Here is a 19,833-nt window from a genome sequence, read left to right as displayed (position 1 = left end):
AAATGAATATGAATATTTAACAGAAACATTATCAGGAAAGATATTTCTTAACAGACATTTTAGTTGGACATGGGAAACTAAAAATGTAGCCCAAGCTACATATCAGACAACATTTCTACTCAGGTGAATGTTAACATAAGCTATACCTCCACTGAACACTCATGTTCATAGCAGCATTATTCACATAGCCAAAAAGGGAAAGCAACCCAAGTGTCCACCGACAAATTAATGGATTAAAAAAAGATATATACACATATCATGGAATATTATTCAGCCTAATAAGGAAGGAAATTTTTGCACATGCTACAACATAGATGAACTTTGAAGACATTATGCTAAATGAAATAAGCCAGTCATAAAAGAATAGCTATAGTATGAATCTTCTTAGATAAGGTTCCTAGAGTAGTCAAATTCACAGAGATCAAAAGTAGAACAGTGGTTGGCAGGGACTAGGGGAAGGGGAGATGGGGGAGTTAGCATTGAATAGGTATAGAGTTTTAGCAGGGGAGGATGAATAAGTTCAGGAAATGGATGATGGTGATGGCTGCATAACAATATGAATATATAACACTTAATGCCAGAGTATGGTTAAAATGGCAAAATGATAAAAATGGCAAAAATGGTTAAAATGGTCAATTTTATGTCATGTATATTTTACTACAATAATAAATATATAATAAAAATTTTAAATTAAAGCATATACACATTCATATTTTTTAGTATCTTTAGAAGCTTTGGAAATAAAAAACAAGGTTTCAGAGACAAAAAAGGCACTTAATGATCCAAATTTTTAATCAAAAAAGCAATTCTTTTGCCACCTCCCTCAACACCCTAAAAGTCGATCACAAAACACTGCTTTGTGTCAATAATTAATTTTACCAAAATTATGACAATGTTGCTTAATGTCAAAATTCCAGGAAAAATATTCCACTGACCTGAAAAGAAGGACTCTAAGTATGCAGGAGGAAACAGATTCATCCTGTAGCACATGACAAAATATCTTCAAGAAAGGAACACTGTGACTCTTGGCTTACCATAAGTGTAAAATTACTGATATATTGCCAATATTAAGCAAAATGAAATACGACTACTAAATATTCTCACTTGGGGCCCTTTAACATAAAGAAAATTTAGTATTTTTCTCTCGTCTTACTAGGAAGTTTAACTCTGTAAGTCTCCACCCATATTAAAATTATATTTTATATAAAATATAGTCATAAAAGCTATTTTATACTGGTCATAAAAGCCTCATCATAAACTCATATCAAACAAAAAAGAAAGGATCCATTAGACACTCACAACATGCTATGCTGTGAGTTTTGGATGTAGGACTCCAATCCTAAAAGCGTCCTCAGGCCCAGCCTCGCTTAGGACAAGTCACAAGCCTTCTGCCTCCATTTCCAACCATCCTATTCAACACTCAGCCATTCAGTCCTTCTGCATCATTTTAAAATTCATGAGGATAATCTGTTTACAACTTCACCATCTCAAAATTTACTTAGTTTTTCTAATGAGACAAATAGCACGTATATTTTTTTCCATGGTAATTATAAAAAAGTTAAAAGCTGAAAAATTCCTTTTTTCCCTGTATTGTTGGCTTTCAATTTTAATGATACATCACTTTAAAAGGGCCCTGAATCTTAACAAAGAAACACTCATCATTAATAGTTTATCCCCTTAATCAAAAATAATTAATAACTCTCCACTTTCTATTACTTATTAAAGGCCCACGTAAGCCCTTAGGCTGGAATCAGAATGCCTACGAGAACTGGTTTTCCCCCTTTCTTTCAAAGGTAGGAAAGGACTTACTAACTCAAATAAGTCCTTCAAGTCCAGGTGGTATAACACAGCATCTTAACAACAGGTAAGAGAGTACAAGCAGAAGCTGGGGACAAAAAGCAAAGGATAAAAAATAGTTCCTTATAAAAATGTGAAGACATCTCCATTGATAAGGAGAAAACCTTAATATTTTCTGGTAAAGCTATAATGCTGATCCCTACTTCCAATCAATGCTGTGGGCACGCCAATCAATGCTGTGGGCATGGGGAGGGGAGGGGAACGGAGTGGACGGGAGGACAGGGGAGAGGAGGGGAGAAAATGGTGCCCTAAATGGATCAGGCCACTCCCCAGACACTGTACCCAGAGCCCTGAGCCCTGCTTCAGGCAAGGGAGGAAAGCATGGTGCTGTTCTTCTCCACAGGCCTCCCGACTTCAGCCACAGACAGTAAGATGGGGGTGGATCCCTTACTTAAAACCAGACAATATCGAAACTATGAAGTTTGGCCGGGCGCGGTGGCTCATGCCTTAATCCTAGCACTTTGTGAGGCCCAGGTAGGCGGATCACCTGAGGTCAGGAGTTCAAGACAAGCCTGGCCAACATGGTGAAACTCCATGTCTACTAAAAATACAAAAATTAGCTAGATGTGGTGGTGTACACCTGTAATTCCAGCTACTTGGGAGGCTGAGTCAGGAGAATCACTTGAACCTGGGAGGTGGAGGTTGCAGAGAGCCAAGATCTCACCACTGCACTCAAGCCTGGGCAACAGAGTGAGACTGTCTGAAAAAATATAAATAAAAATAAGTAAATTCAGCTTTCAGAGATACTGAAATGTGAAAAAGAAAAAAAAAAAGGAATCTTACAAAGAAAAATAAGTAATTGTCACAAGATCACAAAGCTATGGAGTGCTGAAGGCAAGAGTTAAACCCGGGCAGTCTGATTCCACTCATGGTGTACGTCTAGTATCCTGGCATAATGACTCATAGACTGAATTGGTGCCAAAGTCGCCCAAATGATCTCCATTCTTGCATTTCTCCAACCCTCTCCACACTATATCCAGAAAGAGTACTCTACGCATTAAACTGCCCTTGCCACTTCACTGTCTAAAACCCTTCAATGTCTCCCCATTGCCCTCCTCAAGAACAAACTTAGCTTCATTACCAGGCCTACCAGGATCAGCAATCTTGTCCTTGCTGTTGTCTCTGGCCTCATTTCTCACCTCAAACTTTACAAGGCAGCCCTCCTGAACCTCCTTAGGGCTCTCAAGTCACAATTCTGGGACTAAGACAGCCCACAAATGGAAATACAGCAAGCACAGGCAGAAATGGATGGGAGCAGAAAAAAGATGCTAGTCCCCCCACTCCCACCCACAGGACCCAAACTTACACAAACCATGCCTTGTGCTTTGCCATGTCTCCATTATCAATTCATATATTATGTCAAATCCCTCCAATTTTAAAATAAAAATAAAATTCAAAGGTAAATGTTAGAAATCTATGCATTCATGGCTACTGCCTAAGTCCTATTCTTTTGGAATCATTTCTAGAAAGGGTAAAAGCTGACCATACTCAGTACACTGGTCAAAGTCTGAACCCAGAATACCAGGAAACTCCATCCTTCAACACCATCCCCCAAAGCCCACTCCGCAAAGGCAATGACATTTCACAATTTCTCCAGCATTCTTGAAACGCTGAGGGCAGTAGTTTGTGCTAAGCACACATTGAAAGTCATGTCCAGTTGGCCTTTGGTTCATGCTGTGGCTACTGCCAATTCTTTAAGTGTTCCCTCACCTCAAATCTTTGATGCACGAGGTCCAGCAGCCGTCGCTACTAAGTCAACACTGAGACATGTAAATGTTTGTGAAATGAGTAATAACCAGGATGGTACAATTAAGCTCCCCATGTGAGCCTCCCTACTGCCACCTCAGGCTTCACCAGACATTCATCCCAACTGTGGAATCCTGAAGATAATCAGAGCCCGGGAGGCAGATCTTCACCCCTCTGAGCCTCAGATTCCCCAGAAGTAAGCTGGGAACAATAACTCCTATTTCACATAGCTACTGCAAGGACGAAGTGAAATAAAATGTATGGAAGCACCAAGCCAGTGACTAACCCTGAGATGGCAGCACATGATAAATTCTTACTGAATCTGGGAAAACAAAATTATTCTAGCTCAATAAAGCCTTTTAAAAAGACCAGCGAATTTAGCTTCAAATTCAGTGCAAGAGAAATAATCATCCTGGGCCCACCATCGGGTCATATGCCAAATGTCTTAAATATCATCTTATTTAATCTTTGTAACCATCTGTGCAAACGATCCCCTTTTCAAGTAACAGTAAATTGAGGCTCAGTCAGGTTCAATAATTTGCTCCAGGTTGCAGAGAAAGAACATGGGAGATCCCATAAGAATTTGAACTCCGTTGAATTTGAACCCAGACTTCGTGTCTTTAATCCCCCTACTACTCTGTTGACAAGACCCTGAAGCCAGAGAAAGAGGAAGGTGGATAAGAGTCCAGAAAGGGCAACCATGCCGAGTTGATTAGCATACCTTCATCAGCACAAGTCCAAATGACCAAAGGCGAGTGTCACTCAAGGGCAAAAAGATGGGGAAAGGTAAGCAATCAGTTTAACTGCCTAGTTCAGCCCAACTAGGATCTTACAGTGACAGAGCTTAATAATTTAACAGCATAAGTCCTTTATCAGCATGAGGCGGGTGACTCCCTGGCACTGTGATTTTAAGCAAATGACTATAGGGCCTCTCTATGCCTCTGATTGCTTCTATAAAACATGGAGACTGTGAAATCTCCCCTGCAGTGATGTTGTAAGGGTTAAAGAAATAATGTGTGGAGAGTACCTCACACAGTCTTGTTATACACTACATGCCCAAGGAATAGTTCTATGATTATGAGGACCCTTTCACAACTAGGATTTCTATAGCCCCTTCCTTCTTCCTCATTTGCTGAAATGGGCCACATCACCCCTCAACTTCTCCTGTTCCTTACCTCCCTCTCCCTTCTCTGTGCACCCTACTCATTCACTGAGACCACAAATGCTTACTGAATACCCACTCCAGCCAGCTGGGGAATCACTCACGCTGTTACATTAAGCTGTATCACTTTGCCTTTGTGGAGCTTACATTCTTACATTTGTAGGAGAGCGGGGAAGATGGCCAATAAACAAATAACACTACCAGGTACAGTCAAGTGTTATAAAGAACAAAGCAGGTAAGGGTACAGAGAATAATCCCTGGAAAGGCGGGGCCGGGTAAGATAATTAGGAAAAAGCCTATTTGAGGAATCAACATTGAATCAGGAAGCTGATGAAGACAGAGATCAGGCAATGAGTGATCAGAGGGAAAAGTGCTGCAGACACAGGGTAAGTGGTTAACAGAGGCCAACAGTGTCTTAGAAGGCTAAGAACACAGCTCAATTGCAGTACCCACTATGTTTAAGTATAACTAGAGGTTTATAGGCCAGTTGTACCTCTGTGCTCTCTGAAGGTAGGAGCTGTGTATCTTATTCCTGTCTGCATTCACTCAGTCATATTTATCGGCCCAACATTCTATAAAGCATGAGCTGTAATAAGCATTCAGAAAATATTTGCTACATAAATGATATTTGTTTGATTTTTCAGTTGTGGGGGTTAAATTATTCCCTGCTGAGTTCTGGGCTTTCTGAAGCCCCATTCAGACTTCCTTGTATACCCAAAAGTGCCACTGTCCCTCAACTTCTGCTACCCACCGCCTCTCCCTTCTCCATACTAAACTGCTCACTACAACTACTCTCCCCCTGTTCTCTCACCTCTGCCTCTGCATGAATTCACTCGGACTGCCTTCTCCATCACCTCCACCTTCCTCACAAACTCTCAGGATTAATCTCCAAATTTCATTAGTGTACTGATATTATCATTTGTTCAAATATTTCCAAATCTCTCAAGTTCTTCAATAAAACTTTTCCATCAAGTAACAGAAAGTGATGCATCAAGTGACAATTACAGATTGAGTGGTAAAGACAGCTGAAAGACAAATGATCTGAGGTTACTTATGTAATTTCTTTTCCTCCCCCAAATATGCCATATTTCAGTGATTTTCTGGGCTTTGCGCCTGCAGAACTAGACCAGGGTACAAGGGCAGGAAAGTTCTCACTACTGTGGGTCTGTGCACTCAGTCACTCACCCATAAAAGAAATGCCTTATTTACAGTAAACAAAACCAATTTAGGACAAAGCTATCACTTAACGGTTTTCCCCACAAAGAAGGTCAATAGTTTAGCATCTAAATTATTTGAGATGGATTCCCTTTTCTAAAAGCAGAAATTGCAGCTGTACTTCATTTTAAAAAAAGAAAAAAGTCAAATATTTATTCTCCTAGGCAAGAAGCAGATTTAGGTAAGTCACAACTTCCAATGCAGCCGCCACAGCCTCATTTAGCTGATAAGAACTTGCCCATAACCTTTAGTCCTTCACTAATAAAAGTCATGCATCCATCTTTGTCCTCCCACTTCCGTAAAGGCAGAAAATTAGGCTGGAGCCATTCTTTCTCAGTATACAACAGCAGGGGCATGGGTTTAAGCAGTTCTCTTTGACAACATACATTCCTCTGTAAGTCCCTGGACAGAAGCTCTGGGCTGCATAGAAAACATACAACAAGGATTCTAAAATTGGAGGCCTGGCCAGGGATAGTGGCCCACATCTGTAATCCCAACACTTTGGGAGGCCGAAGGGGGCAGATCACTTGAGGTCAGGGGTTTGAGACAAACTTGGCCAACATGGCGAAACCCCATCTCTACTAAAAATACAAAAATCAGCCAGGCATGGTGGCGTGCATCTGTAGTACCAGCTACTCAGGAGGCTGAGGCAGGAGAATCGCTTGTACCCAGGAGGAGGAGGTTGTAGTGAGCCAAGATGAGGCCACCGCACTCCAGCCTGGGTGAGAGTGAGACTCTCTTTCAAAAAAAAAGTAAAATAAAATTGGAGGCCTGAAAGGCAATACTTCTCCTACAAGAGAGCTCCATGAACTTCAACTAGCCATAAGAGAGGGGAAATACCCTAAGCACAACAAAACTGTGCTTAGACTTAACTTTAAGAACCATTTCAAACTCAGTGCCCTCAGCCAACATTTCCCCTAAGACTTGACTGGCAGTATGCACTCGTATCTTGCCCACCATGGCAGTGCCTTGCTATGTTACACCACCAAGTACTGCACACTCTGTTCACTTGGCTATATGGACACAGCAACATGGCCCCTGTCTACCAGGATTTAGGTCTTTGGAAAGACTTCTAACCATGGTTAGACTCTTACTGCTAAATTCACTGAACACCACTCTGCTAAAAGTTTCAAAGCCAGCCTATCTTAGATTTATAATAGGGGGCATGTACAGTACATTAATTACATGCCTGTGCTTCGGCTGCCAGGACTGGGATTCAGCCTCTGTAGGGTTTAAACCCCTGAAACCTCCTTAGCAGACCCTGCAGGTCTCCACGTGATTTGGCCCTTGTCTTCCTCTCAGACCTAGTCTACTACCACTTTCCCCCTCTAATTACCTAGACATGCCCAGCTCATTCTCATCTCAGTGTTTGCACTTGCTGTCTGCTCTGCTTAACACACTTCCCCTTAGTCTCACCTAGCTGGCTACCTTTCATCACTCAGGTCTCAGCTCAAATGTCAAAAAGACCATCTCCAGGATCACTTACATATAATGCTGAGCAATGTCAATTATGTGTATGCACACATATAATTTCACCTAAAGTACAAAACTGAACAAAACCAGTGTTGTAAGTCAGGGGACTAGTGACCCTTCGTAGGGTGGAGGTAGTGACAGGCAGGAGCACCAGGGGGCCTCTGGGTTGTTGTTAAATGATCGTTTTCTTCATCTGTACCTAGTTAGCTGGGTGTGCATTCAGTTTATGAAAATTCATCAAGTTGTTCATTTATAATTGTTCATTTTTTAGTATGTCTTATATTTCAGTTTAAAAAACTATGCCAATCAAAAACATACCATATCAAATAGGTCTCCTCTGATCATCCAGTCTAAACTACCCTGCTGTGAAGCAATTCATTCTCCATCCCATGACCCTGACTGATTTTCTTCACAGAATCTGTCATTGGCTGAAATCATTTTCATTATTGGTTATATGTGTACTAGCTCACTCTCTCCCACCTCCATTAAAATAAAGTATCACATGGCCAAAGACTCTGCCTGCCTCATTCACCATCCCCAAACCCCAGGGCCTACAACAGTCCTGCCAAATGGTATGGGCTGAATAAAAACTATATGAAAAATAAGAAACGACTAAAGTGGACCCTTTAAGGACGTATTATCAATCAAAAGTTGAAACAGTAAAGCTAACAGCAAAGGTGAAAAAAAAAAAACTTCAATGACACTAAGCATCAGGAATATGTGTCAAATGTTAAATTTAACCACAGGGAGGGGGTAGACAAAATGTCATTCTATGGGTATCTTTGAGAGACCAGTTAAAGTTATTTCTCTAAGCAGAAACTGGGTCTTTTATTTCTGTACAGACAACAGTTTTTCACAAGGCCTGGTGGTATAAAATAGGTCTGGGCCAAGAGTGGCAACAGATTTCTGAGACACTTGGTGAGGATTCTTAAGTATGATGAGAGAAGTGGGCCATGTTTTACTGCAATGTCTGCCACGGGCAAGGGACTATGGAAACATAATATCAAATCAGTGTACATGAAACAGATCATAGGAAGCACCCAAGAATTTGAAAATAGACTTTATTACAAGTCATGAGTAATATTCACCATTTTTATGGACAATTCTAAGATGGTCATAAAGAAAAAAATAAAAATGTGTCAGTGGTGCTAATGACTTGGATGTTATATAGTTACTACTGGTATGCAGATTAATTTGCATGTTGATATAATATATTTTCATGAGGAAGTATATACTCACCAGGAAACAGCATGGTGTAATGGAAACGTAAAGGTAAGCCTTTAGTCTAAAATGCCACAAACTCTCACTGTATCGTTGAATATGTCATTGAACTTCCTTAGGCCTCAATTTCTCTACCTATGAAATGAGCTGGGACATTGCTAATGTCCATTTCCAGTTCTTGGACACTGTATACATTTTCATCTTTAAAAAAACGTATTTTTGTCTTCTAAGACGTTACAGAATAACACATCATCCACAAGTATGTAAATCATAGTAACCAGATGGGGTGTGCTAACAGATCTTTTTATCCAGTTTTCTTTACAAACCAAGAGTATCTCTCCCCAACCAGATTTTCTCCTGTGTTGTGTTCAGCCTCTTATCTCTTGGTTAGGGACGTAGGCTTCACATATTTCAGCTCAACACTCTGCATTTTCAGTTTCTCTGTACAATTCATGAGTTTTCACTGCCCTGGGCCCCATGTTTCTCATCAATTCAAGTCTACACTCATGGTTAGCACCCTAGTTCTTGTTTTTCTAACAAATAATGAATAGGACTTCATCACCTGGAGGTATTCTCCTTACTCCATTACAACAGTTATTAGTGAGTTTTAATTAGACAAAACTGCCATTCCTTTTGCTACCTCAATATATACTGTCAAGCACCTATTAAGAATATTACAGTAGTAAGTATTAGCACCTTTTAAATTTACACTAACAATAACAGAGAAATGGGGAGGCAGGAAATGAAAGGAGAAGGGTAAAAATAGCTCACAGATGTCATAACCAAAGTTTAGAGTAACTCAAAAAATCATTAATCGCTATTTTTTAAATTTGCTAAAAAACTATACTATGCACATCCTGGTTAAAATTGTATGAGTGATAATTTGCCTCTCATCAACTAAAAATGGGGAAATAGGCAAGGTCAACTCTGCTGTGGCTGAATCCCAGACTGTGCTTTCTTTAAAAGGGAAGAGAGATAATCTACGGAGACTAACCAGTTCAGTGGTTGAGTGATTTCTCCAAGAGTCATCACCAACTCAAAACTTCCCTGAAGTCCTTCTGACTATTGTAACGCTTGCCATCTGCAGAAGGTAAAAATCTCCTAGAGGCCAAGTTCCAATCGCTATCCAGCCCACCACTGACCCTCTTTGATTTCATTCTCCATCAACAAGGAGGACAAGGACAGGGTCAATGGTCTAATGCGTTTTAGTGACAGGCCTGATTTTTCATTGAAAAGAGGAGAAAGATCGTTTCCCATTTTTCTTCTTGACCCATGGATTTGACCAACTCAGGCACCTTAAAAGTCTGCAAAAGCAGGTAGCCTGCAGGACGTTCACCCTAGGGGGCGAGTTCCTAGTTGGGATGAAATGGGTTTCTAGGCACGTTTATCACGTGGCCTAAATGTGCTCAGGGTTAGTGCCAGAAGTTTGAAAAGCAGAATTAGTAGAGCTGCCAATAAAACCTCAGAGTTCCAAAACCCCGTCCAAGAAACTTCTCTTAAACTTGCGTCCAGCGCGTGCTTCAGTGCCTTCGCCATGAGTCTGCGCGGGCAGACAGCGGAAACTCTAGTGCGCTGGGTCGCTCATACCCCGAGGGACCCGGGGCCGCCCCCGCGCCGCCCCTGCCCCACACTGGAGCGGGGTTCCCTCCTGCGCCTGGGCCCGGCGCCGCGTCACCTCCCGAAGTGGGGCGCCCGAGGGGCCGCGCACGGGGCCAGGCGGAGACCAAGAGTAGCAGGGGGCGAGGGAAGCCCGGGCCGGCCGGCGCCGCTGCTAGCGCCCGCAGCTCCTGCCGCCACGCTCACCTGGGACCCGGCCACCAGGAAGCGGGGCCGCAGCACTAGGGCTCGCAGAAGCTTCCCGGCCTGCGCTGCTACGCGGTACGCCATCTTAAACAGGAAACTCGGCACGGGGCAATAGGGCGGGCGCGGGCAGGGGAAGGAGGCGGAGGAAGAGCAGCGGGAGGAGGGGTCGGAGAAGCGGGCGCGGGGAGGAGGAGGAGGAGGAGGCAGAGGCGGGCCGGGCCGGGCCTGCCCCCTGCGTCCCCGGGGCACAGGCATTCTTAAGGCTGCAGAGCCCTCGTTCCCCCACCCGGCCCCGGTTCACTTTGAGCCTTCCCAAGGCCTGAGGGCCTACAGTGCAGTCCCCGGGTTATGGTCCTGAGCAAAGACAGACCCCCGAGCCCTGCGGTCTTGGGGCTCAAACAGTCCCTGGACGGCCAAACAAGCGAATATTGGCCATGGCAGTGGGTGCTGGAAGGGTGGCTCACGGAGCTGACGCCCTCCGCAGAAAACCCTGGTCTAGTCCTGTCGTCACGGAGACCTATCTGGGACAGTGGTGTTTGAGCTGAGACTTTAAGGAATAGAGACAGGTGAGGTTCCTGCAGCCCAGGGCCTCAGGTGAATCAAGGAGAGGTCACTGGAGGCTCTCCATCCCTTAGGGAGTTGTGGGTGTTTTGTTTTGTTCTATCCTTAACCTAAGATCAATGTAAAGCTGAGAGGTGAAGCCCGGTGGGTGGGTTGGGGACTTGGAGAACTTTTCTGTCTAGCCAAAGGATTGTAAAGCACCAATCAGCGCTCTGTGTCTAGCTAAAGGTTTGTAAATACACCAGTCAGCACTCTGTGTCTAGCTAATCAGGTGGGGACTTGGAAAACTTTTCTGTTAGCTAAAGGATTGTAAATGCATCAATCAGCGCTCTGTGTCTCTATAAAGGTTTGTAAACACACCAATCAGCACTCTGTAAAAACGCACCAATCAGCGCTCTGTGTCTAGCTAAAGGTTTGTAAATGCACCAATCAGCACTCTGTAAAATGGACCAATCAGCACTCTGTAAAGTGGACCAATCAGCAGGATGAGGGTGGGGCCAAATAAGGGAATAAAAGCTGGCCATGGGGGGGAACCTGCAGTGGCAGCTTGTTGGTGGTCCCTTTCGATGCTGTGGTTGCTTTGTGCTTTTGCTCTTTGCAGTAACTCTTACTGCTGCTCGCTCTTTGGGTCCACACTACCCTTATGAGCTGTAACACTCACAGCAAAGATCTGCAGCTTCACTCCTGAGGCCAGGGAGACTGCGAACCCACTGGGCGGAATGAACAACTCTGGACGCCCCACCTTCAAAGGCTGTAACACTCACTGCGAAGGTCTGCAGCTTCATTCCTGAAGTTAGCTAGACCACGAACCCACAGGCAGGAACAAACAACTCCGGACGGGCCACCTTTAAGAGCTGTAACGCTCACTGTGAAGTCTGTGGCTTCAGTCCTGAAGTCAGCGAGACCACGAACCCACCTGAAGGAACAAACAACTCTGGACGTGCCACCTTTAAGAGCTGTAACACTCGCTGTAAAGGTCTGCGGCTTCACTCCTGAAGTTAGCGAGACCACAGACTCACCAGAAGGAAGAAACTCGGGATACATCTGAACATCTGAAGGAACAAATTCTGGACACACCATCTTTACCGCGAGGGTCTGCAGTTTCATTCTGGAAGTCAGCGAGACGATTAAGAACTCACGGGAAGGAACCAATTCTGGACACAAAGCTGTTGGAGGATTTTAAGCCCGGTAATCAGAGTGATAAAAGCGACATTCATTTGGAGTTGTGAACCCCAAATACCTGACACAGGTCTCAATCAATTTAAGAAGTTTATTTGGCCAAAGTTAAGGACACGTGCCTGTGACACAGCCTCAGGAGGTCCTGACATGTGCCCAAGGTGTGGTCGAGGACACAAGTTGGTTTTATACATTTTAGGGAGCTATGAGACATCAATATATGTAAAATGTACATTGGTTCGGTCCAGAAAAGCGAGACAACTGGAAACAAGGAGGGGCTTCTAGGTTATAGGTAGATAAGACACAAAGGGTTACATTCTTTTGGGTTTCTGATTAGCCTTTCCAAAGGAAGCAATCAGCTGTGTGTGTCTCTGTCTCTGTGAGCAGAGGGATGACTTTGAATAGAATGGGAGGCAGGTTTGCCCTAAGCAGTTCCCACCTTAACTTTTCCCTTTACCTTAGTGATTTGGGAGTCCCAAGATTATTTCCCTTTCACAGAGTTTACGATTATTTCCCTTTCACAGAGTTTACACGAGTCTAAGCAATGTGCATATAATAAAAACAACAGCAAAGTTAATGTGTGCCAGGCGCTTGACAAATATAAACTTGTTTAGTCTTCATAGCAAAGTTTTAAACGAGTAGAAGTGTACAATCCCCATTTTGCAGAAGAGAAAACTGAGGTGCACAGAGGTTAAGTGACTTGCCAGAGGTGGCAGGTCTGATAAGAGATGAGATTCACATCCCTTCCACCCACCCCCAAATTAAGCACTATTTTAGATTTTTTCTTAACCTTACTCGTTCTTGAGCATATGATCATGAAAAAAGGTACAATGTAACAGAAGTAGACAGCTGTTGCTACTAGCTTCTTTCCCAATCTCTTTGGGAAGTGGGGGAGCTGAGGATTTTTATTTTAATATAATTTGTAGCCCATTTCGAGACATAATTTTACCCACTAGATGTAGCATCTTTTGATGATAAGGATGATGATGATTGCTTAAATCAATTATTGTCACGATGGTGGCAAAGTGGCAAGGTCTAACTCCGTCCTACATTTATTAGTTTGTATTCTACTCAGAAAAACTGCATTGTCTTTCCATCATCTCCATTGAGGAAAGAAAAACTTCAGCTGAATTACATGTAAAGGAGTTTAATTGAGCAATGAACGGTTCGCCAATCGGGCAGCCCCCAGAATCACAGTAGATTCACAGAGACTCCAGCGCAGCCACGTGGTGGAAGAAGATTTATAGACAAAAAAAGGGAAATGACTTACAGAAATCAGAAGTGAGGTATGGAACAGATGGATTGGTTACAGCCTGGCATTTGCCTTACACAGTTTGAACACTCAGCAATGTATAAATGGTTGAAATATGGCCACTGGGATTGGCCAAGACTTAGCTGTTGTTTTAGGCGCATACTTCTAAGTTAGGTTTTTAATCTTGTCTACCTATTAAGCTAGGTTGCAGTTCGTCCACAAGGACTCAAATATAGAAGTACTGAGTCTTCAGGCCATATTTAGTTCACTGTAACACTATTCATCAGTGAATTCTTTTATTCACTTGTATCAGTATGGACTCATGGATTCTTTTTTATTAAATGGCAAACTCATACTATTTCCTGATACTTACACTCTGCTGCCTCTGTTTTCAGTCATTTAATCTTCACGGGAGCCCTGCAAATGGGGTCCTACTGTTATTCCCATTTTGCCAGAGAGAAACTTGGCCACAGAGTTCCACATGACATTTACATGACTCTAAGGTCATGTAACTTGCCAAAGGTGACACAGCTTGGGATCAAATTTCCCAAAGCTGGACTCCAATCACTCTAAGCACCCTCCTCTTGACAAAACTGGATTTCAGTTTCCATATTGTTCATCATTACCCCTACTGGGTCCGCCGGGATAGAGCGAAGACTTGCTAATGTTTGAGAGTGAACGTTTAAACTTGGTGAGAGCTTGTGAACATTTTGCCAAAAGGAGGAAGACCACCTATAGAATTAATCAAAGACTGTTTATTCAGACGTTACTATGCTAAGGGAGTTGGCTACTATCACTTTCCTTCCAAATGAGACTAGAAGGCGTTTGAAATAAGTGTTTGTTTTATAGAGATAAAGGAGAGACTCTTAAGACAGTCTTAGATCGATGAGTGTTCTTTTAAGATGCGATTATTCTATTATGGTGGGATTTTTGAAAGTGGAGTCGGAGTCGGGAGAGGCTTTCTGATTGTCATCCAAGTATATTTGGCATTCTTTGATTGGTTCACTGTCTACTGGTGCGTAACTTGGGGTCTTTCCAGGCTTATCAGCCTCCTAAGAGTTTTCCTGTCTGAATTGGAAGACTGTCTCATCCTCGGCTCTGGGGTCCAAATCTTTCATCAGCAATTCCTCGGTGTCTTTACTCGTATTATCTCATTCTGCCTTCTCTGCAGCAATGGAGTAGGGGAGAAGGGACAGAAGGAAGAAAGATAACCATTCATGTAGCACCTCCAGTGTCTAGCACTGGACTTGGATTAGAAAAAGTAATCAATAAACATATGTGGAATTAATTGCGTTATAGAGTTCCTCGTAAGATTTCTCCGTATTTCATACTCCCCGTTTCCACCCTCCAACCTCCCCAAAATAGGAATCTCTTTGAGGACAGGGAATCTAGATTCTACCAGAGTTCTGCGCTGTGCTTTCCTGGAACAAGCATTAAGTTTTCAGCCAAACTGGATTGGATTCAAATCTGACCTCCACCCCCTTGAACACCTGTGACTAGGGAAATACTTGCTTCTTAGGGTAGTAGTAAGTAGTCGATGATCAGATATTACATGTAAAGACCTTGGGCATAGTAAAGACTTCATAAATGTTCTTTTTCTTCCTCTAGTGGGTCTGTAACAAATATTTGCTTGATATCAAATGTGAAACACCAGGGCCAATCTGAGATGTAGGTTAGGAGACCCCTGACACTTTGTAATTTATCTTCATAGCACTGGAGAATTACAGAGATGTACAAATGCCAGACAAAAGTATTAAGAGCCTAAAGTGGTTGCCTCCAAGAAGAGGATAGAGAGTAGTGGTCAAGGAACCATTACATTTTGTTTTAGAGTTTCAAATATTCAGATTCGTAGTCTGCACCTCATACTCATGAAATCAGAATCACTTAGGATGGAGACTGGGGCCTGCATTTTAAATAATCTTTTCAAAGTGTTCTTTAGTTTGAGAACTAAAAAAGCAAACAAAGCAAACCATAGTGGTGAACTCTCAAGATGTTTCCTGGTGAATCCAAAGACTAGTTACTCTGCTATCCCCCATTTGGTTCCTAAATGGAGGACAAAAAGTTGATAAATCATAGATGGAGATGATGACTGGTGCTTTCAGAGAGCCTTGACACCTGGTACCAGACCCAGTTTCTACCCGTGGTCTAAATCAGCTGTGACATGTAGAAGCATTGGCTTAACATGAATGAACAGCTATTCTATGCTTTTGCTGTGTCAAAATGGCAATTGTGAACTGCTTGAACAGTAACTATGGCCATAGGCAATAGCACTATCGAAAGCATTCTGCACTCTGGTATCAGACTGAAGCACAGAGGTAGACATTGCAAGTGTTGACTCTGCAATTTAAAAGCTCCATGACCCTGGACCAGTTACTTAACAATCTCAATTCCTTGATCTGTGAAAAGGGAATTATGATAGTACCTATTTTGCCAATGAGATGCCTCCTCAAACACTTGAGATCCCAGTGGCTGTTACCTACCATGCCTTCATTATTTGACTAAGAACTCTTTTTCGTGTGTTTATTTCTTAGTATTTATATCTGTGAACCTCAGTTTTCCTATTAGTAAAATGAAGGTCAAGTATGACATCTTATTTGAGCTGTGAGTTGACAGTGTAACACTTCTCACAAACTGCATGCATTTGAAATATGAAGTTCTAAAACTCTACGATTAAGCTTTGTATTTCTAGCACCTTGGCTATACTGTTTCTTACTCAGTTAATCATTGCAAAAAGAAAAATAAAAACATCAGCAGGCCTATATGCCTTCGCTTTCATCTTAGCAGTGCCTGTTAACAGTGAAATAATGTGCTCATTTTTCATATTCGCACTGATTACTCCAGGGGCCCGGATTTACCAGAGAGACATATCATGAAACCCAGCAAAGGGATACTACATCTAGCAGTTCTGGTGGTGTTTTATCATTACCTTTTCACTTAAGCATAAAAACTGTTTGACAAATACTAACTCATTATAACCAGCAGAGCTGAATAGAATATTTTAAGAAGCAACCCTAATTTTCATGAGTTACATATTTCAGTTCATGCTGCTGCATGTCAAGAATGAAAATCACTATTACAATGATGAAATAAAGGGCATCTGTGGATTTCATTTGGTTATTTATTGTTTAATGGATAACAGATTTCTGGAATTTACAGGAGAATAAACTTTTTGATCTTTCATTATATGCTTAGGTAATATCCCTGTTGCTATTTGTGACAGCCATTTTAACCAGTGCTTCAGTTGTATTGTTTGCCAGTGGCACAGAAAGAATGGTCATTGTGCTCAAGTTATTTTTCCCTCTTCAATAATGCATTAAAATGATTAATTTTGATGGTATTTCTCAGCTGCTTTATTTAAATGACAGTCGGTCCTCTGTATCTGTGGGTTCCACATCTATGATTCAACCAACTGCAGACTGAAAATATTCTGAGGGAAAAAAAAATAACAATAATAAAAAAGATACACGTAAAAAAATACAGTGTAGCAACTATTTTCATAGCATTTACATTGTATTTGGTATTACAAGTAATCTAAAAATGACTTAAAGTATACAGGAAGATGTGCATAGGTTATTTGGAAATACTATGTCATTTTATATCAGAGATTTGAGCATCCATGAATTTTATTATCCATGGGAGTTCCTGGAATCAATCCTCCATGGACAGTGAGGGACGACTATGTAAGGTGCCCAGAAGAAAAGGGATTTATGACAAAAAGTGTCTCTTTTGCCAAAACTGAAATGTGCTCAAGAGAAATTCTCACTGCATCCTGGAGAGAATTCACAGGAAGCGAGTTTAGAGGAGTGGTGACAGGTCAAAGTCAAGATGAGAAAGGAGGAAGAGTAAGGAACATCATTAACTTAGGGAAGGCCCAGCTGGAGACAAGGTCAGCGGAAGAGACTAAAAACAGAGAACAAGATGAAATGATGGAAACAAGGGTGATGACATTCTTTTGGCAGGGAATTTGGAGCTGGATGAAGAAGATGGTAAAAGTTGAGGAAAGAACATTTACACAAAGGACTGTGGAGGTTCTTGAACCAAAAGAGAAAAGTAGCATTAGATTGACTGTGGAAAAGAAGTTAGAAACAAAACCTAAATTCCTATTGCAATTGGAACCTGTGGAGTTCAGCACCTTCAATATTATTAAGATAGCTTCTTTTAAACAGTAAAGTAAAAATTAAAGGAACACTCTTTTACAAATGTCCTGCCTCATTGGAAAGTGAGCAACCACAACAGTGGTTCTTTTTCTTCTTCTCTTTTTTATTTTTTGGGATGGAGTCTTGCTCTGTCACCCAGGCTGGAGTGCAGTGGCATGATCATAGCTCACTGCAGTTTTGAATTCCTGGGCTCATGCAATCCTCCCACCTCAGCTTCCTGAGTAGGTGGGACTATATATATGTGCCACCACAACCGGCTAATTAAAAAATATATATTTTTATAGAGATGGGCTCACTATGTTGCCCAGGCTGGTCTTAAACTCCTGGACTCAAGCTATTCTCCCTCCTCAGCCTCCCAAAGTTATGGGATTACAGGCAAGAGCCACTGTGCCCAGCCACAGGCCATGGTTCTTAGCTTAGATGTGTAACAGAATTCCTTTGGGCCATCCTCTCCAGAAGTTCTGATTCAGTAGGTCTGTCTTGGGGCTTAAGGATCTGCATTCTTATAAATAATGCCCCTACTCCACTGTCTTTGTTGTAGGTGGTTCATGCTTCATGGTTGGAGAAACACCAACATCAGCCTGGCATGGTGGCTCAAGCCTGTAATCCCAGCACTTTGGGAGGCCGTCGCTGGCAGATCACTTGAGGTCAGGAGTTCAAGACCTGCCTGGCCAACGTGATGAAATCACGTCTCTACTGAAAATACGAAAATTAGCCAGGCATGGTGGCAGGCGCCTGTAATCCCAGCTACTTGGGAGGCAGGGGCAGGAGAATCACTTGAATCCAGGAGGCAGAGGTTGCAGTGCACCAAAGGTAGCACTTTGGCATAGCTAGAGGGAATTTCAGCAGCTATCCAATTCCCACCTTTCACATTTTCTCTTCCCTTTCTTCCCCTACTTCTACCATCCTCTTCAAACTTTCCCCAGCCCCTCTAAAACCTAATTTACTACATGACAGCAAGGAGTATGGACTGAGGCTCCAAAAGATGCCTCTATGCTCTTCCCTCTATCTGAAACACCCTTCCCTGTTGTTCACCAGCATGAGTTTCTCTCGTCCTTCGAGTTTCAGTCACCCCCTTCAGGAAGCCTCCCTGAAGCAGGAGCTAGGGGTATCTCAGTGGTTATTAGAGGTTTGTTACTGCATTTGCTACTTGTCTGCTTCATCCTTCAGGATTTTAAAATCTGCAATGACAGGGACCGTGTTTTTGCAATGTTATTATTCTGCCCGCAGTACAGTACCTGGAAGACAAGAGGTGCCCAACTGCTATTGACTGGATGGGTAAATAAATAAAGATGAAGCTGGTGCAAAAATCTCCCTAATAAGAAGATGCAAAGATTCATGAGTGTCTAGAAATCTGCCAGTAGTCCCCAGTGAGAAAGGAAGTGGAGGCCCATGAAGGGAAATAACCTGCCCCGTGTGATGCACTACACTAGTGGTTTTTATATACAGTTCCTCAGAGTCCTTGGACACCTTAGAGCTCCACCTCACTCTTTCTCCTTCTCCCTGCTTTTATTGAACACTTAGGTGCTTTCTAAATACTTTACAGAAATTATCTTAATCCTCACCACTGGCTTATTTTACAGACGTAGAAACTGAGTCTTAAATCAGAGGGTAAGTGGCCTGATGTAATGAATAGGAGAAGGCCAATTCCAATCAATCTGGAATTGATTCTAGGCCAGAATTGTCCAATAGAACTTCCCACAATGAGGAAAATATTCTATATCTATGCTGTACATTATCATGGTCTTTAGCCCTATGTGGCTATTGAACATTTGAAATATGGCTGGTGCAACAGAGAAAATCAATTTTTAATTTCATTTGATTTTATTTAATTTATACTTAAGTTTGAATAGCCACACGTGGCTAGTGGCTACCATACTGGTCAACACGGGCTATCTAATTCTGATGTACAGTCTCTGTGTCATCATTCCATTTTCCAAAGTGGGTTTCTCCCATAGCAATTGTTGAAACAAGGATTTGGATACAAAGAGATTATTTAAGAGGTGATCCTAGACAGCAGGAGAGGGATTGAGGAGGTGAGACGGAGAAGGTGAATACTAATAAAAGACTACATTGATATGCTGTAGGCACTTGGGGTTTTTGTTTGTTTGTTTGTTTTTTGGAAACCTTCGAGAGACTTATGGAAAACACTGTATAATTGTTTCATTGAGGAGCACGGAACTGATCATGTTTATTCACCAACTCTCATG

At 42.3% G+C, this 19,833-nt stretch overlaps 1 protein-coding gene and 1 long non-coding RNA gene across 3 annotated transcripts in view; one reads left to right on the top strand and one right to left on the bottom strand.

Annotated features, from left to right (window-relative positions):
* The window catches only part of SUCLG2 (succinate-CoA ligase GDP-forming subunit beta), a 293,134-nt gene extending 282,454 nt beyond the window's left edge, over nt 1–10,680 (bottom strand). The window contains exon 1 of one of the 2 annotated variants that reach the window (XM_024244937.3): nt 10,478–10,680. In XM_024244937.3, coding sequence (XP_024100705.3) covers nt 10,478–10,561 — 84 coding nt within the window. In that variant the 5' untranslated portion in view covers nt 10,562–10,680. The remainder of the gene's footprint in view (nt 1–10,477) is intronic. The other variant, XM_063722010.1, reaches the window with a different exon arrangement.
* Nucleotides 10,681–10,693: 13 nt separating this feature from the next.
* LOC134761008 (uncharacterized) overlaps nt 10,694–19,833 on the top strand; it is a 104,438-nt gene continuing 95,298 nt past the window's right edge. The window contains exon 1 of the long non-coding RNA XR_010139189.1: nt 10,694–11,071. This is a non-coding gene — a long non-coding RNA (uncharacterized LOC134761008). The remainder of the gene's footprint in view (nt 11,072–19,833) is intronic.

The sequence above is a fragment of the Pongo abelii genome, chromosome 2, assembly GCF_028885655.2.
Source record: "Pongo abelii isolate AG06213 chromosome 2, NHGRI_mPonAbe1-v2.0_pri, whole genome shotgun sequence".
Taxonomy (NCBI): Eukaryota; Metazoa; Chordata; class Mammalia; order Primates; family Hominidae; genus Pongo; species Pongo abelii.
Note: the sequence above shows the minus strand (reverse complement) of the source record. Positions and strands in the feature narration are given on the sequence as shown.